The sequence below is a fragment of the Ananas comosus genome, unplaced genomic scaffold, assembly GCF_001540865.1.
Source record: "Ananas comosus cultivar F153 unplaced genomic scaffold, ASM154086v1, whole genome shotgun sequence".
Lineage (NCBI taxonomy): Eukaryota > Viridiplantae > Streptophyta > Magnoliopsida > Poales > Bromeliaceae > Ananas > Ananas comosus.
In genome coordinates, this window is record NW_017891408.1 from 1,868 (window position 1) to 13,486 (window position 11,619).

The 11,619-nt window shown below is 37.4% G+C and overlaps 1 protein-coding gene across 1 annotated transcript; it reads left to right on the forward strand.

Annotated features, from left to right (window-relative positions):
• Positions 1 to 336: 336 nt before the first annotated feature.
• Positions 337 to 11,334, forward strand: LOC109704911 (chromatin modification-related protein EAF1 B-like; the record flags this gene model as incomplete). Its single annotated transcript, XM_020225685.1, has 18 exons — positions 337 to 365; positions 942 to 1,039; positions 1,117 to 1,171; positions 1,262 to 1,359; positions 1,476 to 2,376; positions 2,458 to 2,571; positions 2,777 to 3,004; positions 4,007 to 4,087; positions 5,357 to 5,417; positions 5,493 to 5,888; positions 6,099 to 6,190; positions 6,630 to 6,683; positions 6,777 to 6,857; positions 7,203 to 7,328; positions 7,483 to 7,599; positions 8,815 to 8,915; positions 9,078 to 9,217; positions 9,312 to 11,334. Coding segments are annotated over 18 exons (2,885 nt in total), but the record flags the coding sequence as incomplete, so codon positions are not given.
• Positions 11,335 to 11,619: the final 285 nt, after the last annotated feature.

Consider the following 11,619-nt stretch of genomic DNA (forward strand, 5'->3'; position numbering starts at 1 on the left):
AATAAAGGTCCTCCTCCCCCTTTCTCCGATCATTGGGTATAGTTTCTGTTTCCTAACACTGTTTCTTCTCTTTAAATCCAAACTCTTCTTATCCTATCTCTCGATCAAAAGATCAATCTCGACATTCATTGTTCTTGTATGATGATGCCAAAGCTGATGACATCTTTTCGTTTTGATAATTTTAGTTACATTTCACTTGCAATTGCGTGCGAATTTTTCTTCTTGAATGGGTTGATGTTGTTCTTGCTTAGGATACCTGTTGTGTGTGGAAATAGATGAATAGGTACGTGAGATTATTTGGGTGCGCCAAGATTCTTGATACGTAACGTAATCAAGAGTTAACTGGAGAAAATGATTTGAAAAAGGTAAGTTAAGAGTTCAATTCCATGTAAAATTGTCGTGCTATACTTATGCCGATAACGTCTGTAGTAAGTTCTTGATGACATGAACATACATTGAGACAATTGAGAAGAAAATGATTGCGAAATTGGGAGATGAACAACAAAGATAATTGTTATTAAGAAGTTCAACTCCAATTGCATAATAAAATAGAATCATGAATGGAACAAGTGGATGCCTATTTAGGACGTGGATTTGGAATAAGGCTTGTTGCAGTACATATTTCACAGATATGTAGTGATCTGCTTATGTCTTGTGGCCAGTTCATTCTTTTCTTGAGAAAAATTGCCAATTAGATGATGCTTTTCAATAGCAATTGTTTCTTTATTGTTGTAATGTTATTTTATGCTTGGTTTCTTGGAAGGGTTTCACTGTTGATGGTTGGTATCAAGCTTGGTCTCCTCCTCAGTTTCCCTTCTTAATAAATATTCTATCATTTATAGAACTTTGTGACTGCTTATGAATATATCAGTTATCTAATAATATGTTGAAAATTAAGCGCTACAGTTATCTTTGTGTTTAAATTTTCCTTTGATCCTCAGGTAGACTCCACCAGAGGCATTGTTGATTGTGGAATTGGTATGGATACCAAATCTTCACCACGTCTAGCAGCAATCAGGAAGGCCCAGGCCAAGTTGAGGTATAAAGATGATAAAAGACAGTAACCTATCACATATTTCTAATGAAAGATCTTATATTTTTATGTACCAACTACAGGCAGGAGTATGATGCAGTTGATGAACAAAGAAGGGAAATAGGGTTTCTTGAGAAAGTAATATTCTTAAATTGCCTTTGTGTGAAATCTATTCTTTTTCTTCCTAAAGATCTTTTATATTGTCACTTTATTCTTAATTCTTTTTAGGGAGGCAATCCATTGGATTTTAAGTTTGGTCGTGTAGCATCATTCAGGGTACAGTCAACTTCCATGACAGATCAGCTGGCCGAACAACATCTGACGAGGTTTTTTTTTCTGCTTTATTAGCGTGGGACAACATTTAGTTGCAGGTGTTTTCACGTTAGTGTTTTAAGTTACTCTGTTATTGGTTGCTCCTCTTTTATTATGTTTTGTACTGCAGGGAAGCAAATGGTAGCTTTGCATCAGCTGCTTCACACCATGGGGATTCTGTTGGAAACAATCTTTTGCCCTTTGAAGGAGATAGTAATAGTTTTGGTGGTGTGAGAAATGTGAAATGTAGCAATACAAGAACTAATCTTGCTCTGTTTAAGCAGTCTGAACAACACAGTGCTCTTCATAATGCTAAGTGCTCAGGTGATCCTCTTATTTGTCGTCTTGGTGTAAAAAATCAGGCAAATGTTAGAAGGGACAAAAATACATTTAGTCGCAAGAGTGCTAAACTGGATATATATCGCGGTAAGAGATCTTTGGTTATATCTTCCTCCTGCCCTGATTATATGGACAGTAAAAGGTCAAAATGGGAGCCACAAGCAAAAGGCCTTGCTGTCTCATCCATTTCAAACTCAAAATCAGCTATTCAAATTGGTAGTGTTGAGTCAAAGAGTATTTCTTCTAATGACTGTGTAGGTATGAAACTGAACTGGGTGCCAAATCATTATGAAAGTAGTAATCAACAGCCTCATATAGCTGCTGAGAGTGTTATTACTGGAACCACCTCTGTAACATCTGAAGCCATTGGAAAAGAAGGTGTTTCTGCTACATTCGATTCCATCCCTTTTGATAGTGCAGAAAACTTGAAAGAAGCCAGCATTTTGCATAGAAACAGTTTACAAGAGAATGATAACGTGATAAGTGTTAATTCACCTGATAATAACCTCATTGAGCCAAGATCTGTACATCCTACCATCAGCAAGTCGGTTGTTCAGGTCAAAGATGAGGCAGAAGTTTGTGATAGTAGTTCAACATCTATCCTCGAGCTCTCTTGTTCTAGATCTGTCCATTTAAAGTTTGCAAAGAAGGCGCAAGAGGATGCCATTCTTAGAGAGTCCAGGATTATTGAGGTGTGTGAATTTGTTAGTATTTTTAGCTTGTTGAGACCTGTACAGTCCTGTTAACAAAAACTTCCTCATTGTTGCAATTAGGCAAACCTTTTGAAGGCTGGTGAGCTGTCATGTAATCTCCCTTTAGATCAGCGAAGATGTCACTGGGACTTTGTCCTGAAGGAGATGGCATGGATGGCAAATGATTTTGTGCAGGTCTTTTACGAGGATATCTGCCGATTTCAATTTTCTAGCTGCATTTGTTTGATGAAAGCACAGCTGCCATGTCTTGCTCAAAGTTTATCCTTCTGCCAATTGTGGTGATAGGGTCTATCATGGGCAATGTGTTTCACTTGATAAATAGTTTTTTTTCCCCACTTTTTTTACTATTCCTATATAATTTTCTTCTTTTTTAATGCAGGAGAGACTCTGGAAAAGTGCAGCTGCAGCGAAACTATCTCATTCGATTGCTCGTAAATCTCGAGAAAAACTCGAAGAAAGAAACATGTGGCAGAAGCAAGATGCTAGAACTTTGGCCAAATCTATCATGCAATTCAAGCATTCAGCTGAGACTCGCGCTGTAATGCACGGATGCAACAAGGATATGCTAGGAAGGAAGTTCACCGAAGCTGAGGATAAAAAAGAAGAGGTTAGGATATTTAGCGGTAAATGGCAAATTCTAGTTATGTTTGCATTCACAAAACATGCAATCATTATTATTGTGAGTTGTCACTTTTACTTATTTATTTTCTTATTTATCTATTTATTTTTCTATTTATCTATTTATCACTTTACTTATTTATTTAACAAATGAGGTGATTCTCAAATTTGAGATGTATTATAACTGGCCCAATAAACAAGGGGAAGAGTCTCAAAAGAAAATTATTTTTTGATACAAGGAAAGAAAACAGATTTTATTGTTGTTTTATTTTTCGAAGTATATATCAATTGATTGTTCAGCGGAATCTGTTATTATATGTTTCTCATTGCGGAAACCTTATGTTTTAGTCAAATAAAATCAAATTGAAAATCAATGGATCTGGAAACTTTCCCAGTTCTGACATCCACCTCATAGATGTAGGTCTTTACAAAGAATTATCAATTGCTTCTTGTCATAATGTTTTGGCCATATTTTTCAAGTTATTAATTATTCTAGCACCAATATATGTACACGTGTCGACTATTTTGAAGGCGATCGCGTTCGTAATTCTTATTCAAGCAACTCTTCCATTTGAAGGACTGACATGTCTATGGGCTCCTGTAGGGTAACAAGAATAGAAAGAAGAACACTGGGTGTGTTTTCTGCCTTGGTGTTCTATGCAGTTTGATTCCTGAATTTAATAGCAGCATATCTGATTAACCTGCCTTACCTTGGCTAAGCCACCAATTACTTTGACGGGCGATCAATGCAGGCATCTTGGAAATGTCCGATCAATTTTTACGAGTAGGGAAAAATTCTCTGAGATTGCGCTTAGTAAAGTCGTTCTTGTTTGCTTTGTAGTGCTGTTACTGTCCATTCAACAATTAAGTCTTGCGTATGTGCTATACTGTGAAGTGTATGTTTAGATGAACAGGTTGTTCTTGTTTCTGCGTACAAAATTTCTGTATGTTTAGGATCTACCAGTATCAACTACCATTATGCTCTCTTCAGGAAGGTCTCTTCTACGTGGTGCCTCGTGGTGCAATGCACTTTTACGGGGAATTGGTGGAGTCCCACTGGGTGCTCTGTCAGGTGAAATTATCTTCAGCTCTCTGATAACAACCAGGGTTCAGAATCTGTTTCAATCTTGACAAGGCCCCAATAAGTTTAAATTTGATCAGAATCTGTGGTGCCTCGGCATTCAAATTTGGATTGAACAAAAACCAAGAATGGAAGAAGATAAGAAAAAGAGAAACTAAGATCATTTGTATTTTGCACTTGTTTTATATGTTTAATCTCATCATCAAAATATCTTCTATTCATGGTAATATATTGTCAATATTACATATGCAAAATATATAAAATATAGTGCAATGCAAGTTTTGATTAGATTGGTTCTGTTTAGAACATGAGGTTATTGAAAGAAATGTGAGTACTGAATCTTGAACTTCATACATTTGCTGATTAGATGTTTTCTGGGAGGTAGTCATTTATTTGCATCGTCACTACCCTAGATTTGTTATTTCTTTCTCACTGCTTGTTGGTTGACCATCCATGTATGTTAGGCCCATTTACTGCTTGTTAACAATTCTATTTATGCATCTTCATTTTATCTTACCTCATGTAATATTGGTTGATTTTGGTAAGACCACGGTCAGCAACTCCTGGGGTTATAGCAGCTAAATATGGATTTGTTTGGCCTGGCTGGGCTTTGCAGAAGGTCTCAGTTGTTTCTTAAAGATCCTACCAAAAGCTTCTCTGAGTCTAGAAGCAAGTCCGAATCGGAGCTTCTGCTTATTGGAATCATCTAAGTCCACATCACTTCCTGTTCTAGCCAGCAGCTCTAGCCCCTTTTGTTGCTAAGGCCCTTGTTTCTGCTTCTTGATTAAAGATGTTGTGTAGAAGATTGGGCAAAGTCATCAATTGTATGTGCTTTAGGTAAAAATGTACTGGGACCCCCTCAACTTTAGGTCATTCTGACATAGAACCCTTGACTAATTTTCTTTTGATTGATACCCCTAAGTTTCTTATTATTTTCACTAAAGTCGTTTCTATGAATTAAATTGGGGACTTAAATTAAATTTAGTGGTGATTCTATTAGTATTAACTGTATAGAGCAACTTCTATGAAATGATTGATTGTTTGGAATTTGAAGTACGACTTTCATTTCTCCTTTGACTCTTTTTTTTTTAAAATTTTTTTTAACTTTTCTCTTTCCCTTTACTATGCGATTCTGTTGCCCATGTCTATGATCTATGCGATTCTGTTGCCCATGTCTATGATCTTTGCTATTTATTCATCTTTCTCAAATTTTATGCTATTTCATTTGGCTATAGATAGTTATCTATTCAGTTTTTACAGAAAATGGGTAACAATGTGCATCAAGAGATCTGCAAGACATCCATGTGTGATTCTGTTGGAGGTACTGATACTGTTTATGCATTCTGCCTCATCTATTTGTATTCATAAATCTTCCACTACTTATTTCTGGGTTCAGATGAACATAAACAAAATGCACATGAAGAAGATGAAGGTGAAACACGTACATACTTATTGTCAAGAAGATATGATGGTGGTTTTGCGTTAAATTCTGCCCACAAGAAGAGAAAACCAATGCAACAAAAGACACATGCAGAAAAAGTATTTGAAGTAGGCGTGGATGTATCTTGTGAGTCATGCAGGGAAAAAAATTTGGGAAATCAACCTATGCAGTCAAAAGGCAAAAGGCCTTCTAGTTCCCTAAATGTTAGTCCAATTCCGACAAAGAGGATGCGTACAGCTGCTAGGCAGTGGATTGCAAGTCCTTTTGATGTTTCAAGCAGAAATACAAATTCATACGGAGACAATCAGAGTTTACTACTTGGAGGATCATTGCCCAGGAAAAACATCGAAGGTATATCAACAATGGATTCCGTTTGGTGACTATCATTTGATGATGGTGATCCATATATAAAAGATATAAGGAGTAGGAAATCTAAGCACTTGGAAGTTGGAACATAAGAACTTTAATTCCTACTTCGACAGATGCTCAACCCCTATAGCTGTGTCAATTTCTATCAGACAGGTGCTCTAACAGCTATTGCTGTGTCAATTTCTTCCTCAGTTACAATGCAGATGAGTAACATATCCAATCAAAATAAGCTCACTAAAACAATCAGTAGTTGGGACCATGGAAGAAAAAGTAAAGTTCTGAAGGTAAATATGTTGCCGCATGTTTTGGTTTCTCGTTTTTATGGTTTCATTGTATGTTATGCTTCGTTATTGAGTAATCATAAAAACTAGTTTAGATTTGTGGTTTGTCATTATTAGATTCTGACTTTTCAAGTCCAACAATGCTTGAAAATGCAATGAATTCCACTCCTGTATTTGATTATATTGTGAAATATCCTATCATATTCTATATAAAGCACTGCTCGTGCAATTGTTTTTTATATTCTTTTATCTCTTGAATCTTTCTTTGTCTTTTATTGCAATGGTCATATTGTTTTGCTATTTAAATTTTAAAATTCGTGGCATGATTAGTTTGTGCTGGCAGACAACGGCAGATTTGTTTCTGTTTCTGTTTCTGAGTGGGAAAATAAAAATCAAACAACATAAACAATTTTCCACATTTCATCTTCTCCATTTTCTGCAGATGGCTACTGATCACTCGGGTTCTGGAAATCCATGGTCAGACTTTGAGGATCAGGTTTGTTCATCCATTCATTTTTTTCTGTATCATTTGTATCATTATCTTGTTGTCATCGCAATTTTTTAAATGATTTATTAAATTTTATTCCAGGCTCTTCTTGTCTTAGTTCATGATATGGGTCCAAACTGGGAGCTAGTATGTGATGCATTAAACTGCACACTCTTGTTCAAGGTGAACATAACGTATTGCATGTTTCTTTATGTTGTTTTTGAGACTCCTATTTTTGCCTTTTTTTGTGTTTTAAATGGGTTTTTGAATCCTTGGATTCTCCTATTTATTTCTTTGCATGGTTTATTTGTTTGAATGATATGACTTAAGACTCCTATATTTTTTGGCATTTGTCCTACTTTTATATCCATATATTATTTATGCCAATTATAGGAAAATGCTACTTTGTTTCTAGGTCCTTTAGAATTACTTACCATAAGATGATCTCTCTGGTTTCATTTTAAAAGTCAAATTATTTTTCATTTTGCCATTCAAATTCTTGATGCTCATGCTATTATACTTTTGCAGTCGATATTCAGGAAACCTAAAGAATGCAGGGATCGTCTTAAGTTGCTAGGTGGTTACTGTTCTAATAGTGTTGAAGACTCCGGCTCGTCTCAACCTTATAACTTTACCCTGCATGGCATTCCAAAGGCATGCAATCTCGTCGCTACTATTTCCTTGAGACTTGAATCACTTGCTTGCGGTCGTATAAGTTCTGAAGGCTGAATTTGATTAAATCTTTAGGAGCAATGCTGTCTTATTACACCAATGCAATATTAACTTTGATTTGCCATTTTCTCATCAGGGCAAAGCCAGACTCTTGCTTGATGTCTTTCAAGAGCCGAGACAATTAGATTCTTTGAAGGCACATCTTGATAAAATTATTTTTCTTGGACAACAACTGCGATCCTGTCACAGTCAGGTTTGTTTCCTGGTTAATTGTGCATAAACCGTTTCATAAGCATGCTGCGAGGTGGTAATGTTTGATTTGCGCTTAATCATTTTCTTCATTTGTTAAAGTGCCTGTTTGGATGCCTGAACATATTGTTTTGTACATTTCTTTTCTTTATTCAAGCGCCCTGCAGCAATTGATAGATCAGGGGTTTGATTAGATGCCCACATTGGCATAGCATATCCAACTGCTAAATAGGCGGTGCATTATCCTGAAAAATCTCGACTACTAGGACCATTGTTGAAAATAAACTTTGAGGCTGCAAACACCAAAGGAAGTCCCTATAATGCATAAGCAATCACCGGATGGCTAATTCTGATGTCCAAACAGGTCTGAAAAGAATAACCGTGCCTTTAAAATATGGCTTCTTGAAATCATATCAGCAGTGTTCCTTTCATATAAGATATAGGCCACTTCGGTGGAATCAAGGAACGGAGTTTTGCCTGGCTGTGGAAGATCAAAACTCCCTTGAAAGTTAAAATTTTTGGGTGGCTGGTGTTGAAACAAAAGATGCTTACTAGGGACAATCTAGTGAAAAGAGGATGGTTGGGAGAGGTGAGTCGCGTGCTATGTACGGAAGAACCCGAGATGGTTGATCATCTTTTTTCGAGCTGTTGTTTCTCACGTGCGCCGTTGGCTTGCCTGATGCCGAACAAAAGGGTCCTGAGTACCTGTACTACAGTTGGTGAGAGCTCAAGAAAGGTAGCAATGGTAAGTGGGGTATAATAGGGAGAAAGGAGTTAACGATCATTGCCTCCACTTGGTGGGCTATCTTGTTGGAGCGAAATAGAAGAAATTTGAGGAAAAAAAGCTAACATTGAGACAGTTGCTGGTGGACTTACGCTCATGTAGGAATTTGTGGGATCTTTACTGTGTTTAGCCTCTTTTTTTTTTTTGTCGTCTTCGAAGCCATGTTGCTTTTCTTTGTTGCTAAATTCATCTTTTTACTGAATGAAGCGGGAGCATGCTACCTTTATCTAAAAAAAAAAAAGGATATAGGCCACTATATGCTTTACTCTATAGGCTACCTACCTTTAGAAAACTATTGCTATAAAACTGTAATTCTACACGTTTACCGAGACCTCAGATTTAAGTGATGTCGACTAACTTGAGAAATCTACAGCTTTCTTGGTTTTGTTTGTTTTGTCATTCTTGCCCATAATTACAAGTTGTGTTTCTGTGAAGAATCAAAGTCAGCACCAGAAGCAGGTAGCTCAAACTCATAGTTCACATGTTGTTGCTCTTTCTCAAGCATGCCCAAACAAGTTAGCTAGAAGCATTTTAACGTAAGTTGTTTCATATTTTTCTATGCTAATCTTTAAATTTCGTTCTTTTGAATCATCAGGCATTTTGCTGATACTTCATTTTAGTTTTGCTGTATCATCTTTTGCTTTCTTTTTCTCTGAAGTGTAATATCTTTTTTATGTCTATTTTGACAATCTTATCAGGCCACTGGACTTATGTGACTCTATTGCTTCAAGCCAAGATATTCTTCCGACCTTAAATGCAGATACAGTACGAGGATCTCCTGCCATGTCTCAAGATAACAGTTTGTTCTCAACTTCCGCAGCTCTAAGTCCTTTGCTAGGTACATCTTTGTAATCTAACTTAGCTTATTTTATTGCTTATTATTGCAAACCAAATTGTATTTGGAGGGGCGCTCACAGACATGGTGTTCCTAGAGAAAATCCTTTTCACGTCAACGAGCAGCGACAGATGCAGCAGTATAGCGAAATGCTTTCCAATAGAAATCTTCAACAACCTGATAGCTTTGCAATCGGGGCTTCAAATATAGGAGTTGGTTGTGGAGTTCGCATGTTAGCTGTTGCTTATGGTATGGGCATGATGTATAGAACCAAACAAGGCCTGGATACACCAATCCTGGGATTTCAGGGGCTAAGTACCCATGTAACACTAAATATGTCGACCAATGAGGGCAAAAGGCAAAGTCTGGACAATGTTCCCAGGCCAGGTGCTGTTTCTAGACCCGAAAAGTTGATATCATCATTGTGCGACCTTTGCAGATGACACAGGTGAGCTGTTTATTTCATGGAATTTACTTGTCACTGTATCAATACAACGCACAAATATTTTTGATAAATATAGCAATTCTGAATATTGGGAAATGAACTAATCTTCTAGATGTTTTTACTTTTTATAAGCCCGTTAGTGTGAACTTATAGGAAAGGAATAAATAATGCTTCTTTAACCAAGGTTTCCAAGCAGCAGTTACATGAGATCCATATTTATTAGTTAGCCATATGCATTTACTGATGTGAAAAAAGAAAAAGCACACTCTGCCTATAGAATTTAGGCTCCACAAATTGTACTCGCAATTTGGTGGTCTTTCCTTTTTGTAGTCTGGACGGAATCTCGACAACCATTCAAGTTCTCGCACCTTCCAGATCAATGGGACAAACCATACAAGCCCACAGCAGGAGGTCTGTGCTGTTTATTTTGCCAAAGAGAAGTCCAACTGCGAATAATGACCGGACCCTGGCACCCCTATGCCTGGTTCTAATTCTGTTTCGCCTGTATAAAGGAATTCGCAGCCCCAGCATCAAAACTTAGTTCTTCCTCGCGATTACAGCATAACCAGCAGATGTTTGATTATTTTGTTATGGTCCAACACCAACCAGTTGGCTCTCTTCTGCAGCCATAGTCAGCAAAAAAAGATGCCCGTAGATACCTACAATTTGAAGGAACGGCGAATCTCAACATCATCTTGGTCCATTCATGAAAGGCAATATACATGCACGGCCTTCAAATTTCTTGACCAGGATAATGAAAAAACAGAGGTGGATAGATTGGTTCCTTCCGCCTCTTGTTTAGCTGCTTGTGTACAGGTAGTTCTTATCCAGTTATTATACTCATTAATCAACTCTAGTAAATTAGTTCTGGCCAGTAGAGTAATTTTGATGACTAGTGCTTCTTACATCTCTTTTTTTTTTTTTGTGAGAATTGATTCTAATCGTCCAAATTTAAGTTTGCTTACATAGAGAGAGCGTGGCGCACCATTAACTCTCTCCATGTCTTTGCCATATTCTTGAGTATTTTTACTTTTGATGATTTTCAAGAAAAATAAAGTTTGTTCTAACAATAAAATTTCCGATTGCCTCAATTATGTTGAGATGAAGATACTACTAATTTGAGCTAATTGTTCAGAACTATTTTATTTTAATGCCTAGACTACTATGCACGTAGCCTTCTATTGTAAGGAAATCTCACCCAAATTCTCTATTTCATAATTTTGCAGGCTCATCCAAGCAAAAGGAGAGCGCAAAACTCCGAAGAAGAAAAAAAACAGCAGCTAAACCCTATAAAAGGTAATAAAATATTGCATAGATCTGACTCCGTTGGCATGCAAGACAACAGGGATGTTGTCGGTGTTGTAACGACAATTAGATGCACACCTCAAGACAACTTCTTTCTTTGCTGCTGTTTTGTTTGTTTTTTTTTTTTTTGTGATAAAATCTCCTTCGGGAATTCTTTTTTTTTTTTCTTTTCCAAAATAATTTAGGAAGTGTACAACCCAAAGTACCAAGCTAGTTGGCAGATCAACCAATAGATAGATTAGACTTTGGATGTTAGGGAAAATGTTTTGAAAACTTAGGAGTATTGTAGGGCTTTACCCTGGGTTAGAGGGAGCCCTTCCAGAAATTCTCAGTGGCACTGGGCCAAACCCAGGCCAAAGAGGGGGTTTGGAAATAGTTTTCAACCAGCAATTGACGCGCCTCGGTTATAACCTCACTAGCTGCGTCATTGCCCCAAGCGCAAAGATAATTTCGTCCCTCCCGAGGCCTCTACTTTTATAGGCCCGCTAGTGCCCCCCTTTTCGTTTCTGCGGCCGATGTGGGATTATTGTTGTATACGCGTTTGCTCTCGTGTTTATCCGTTCAAAACTTGCTGACGTCGCAGTGTAGGGGTGTAAAACGGGCCGGGCGGCCCGTGGCCCGCCCGGCAAGGCACGACAGCAGGCCGGGCCATGGC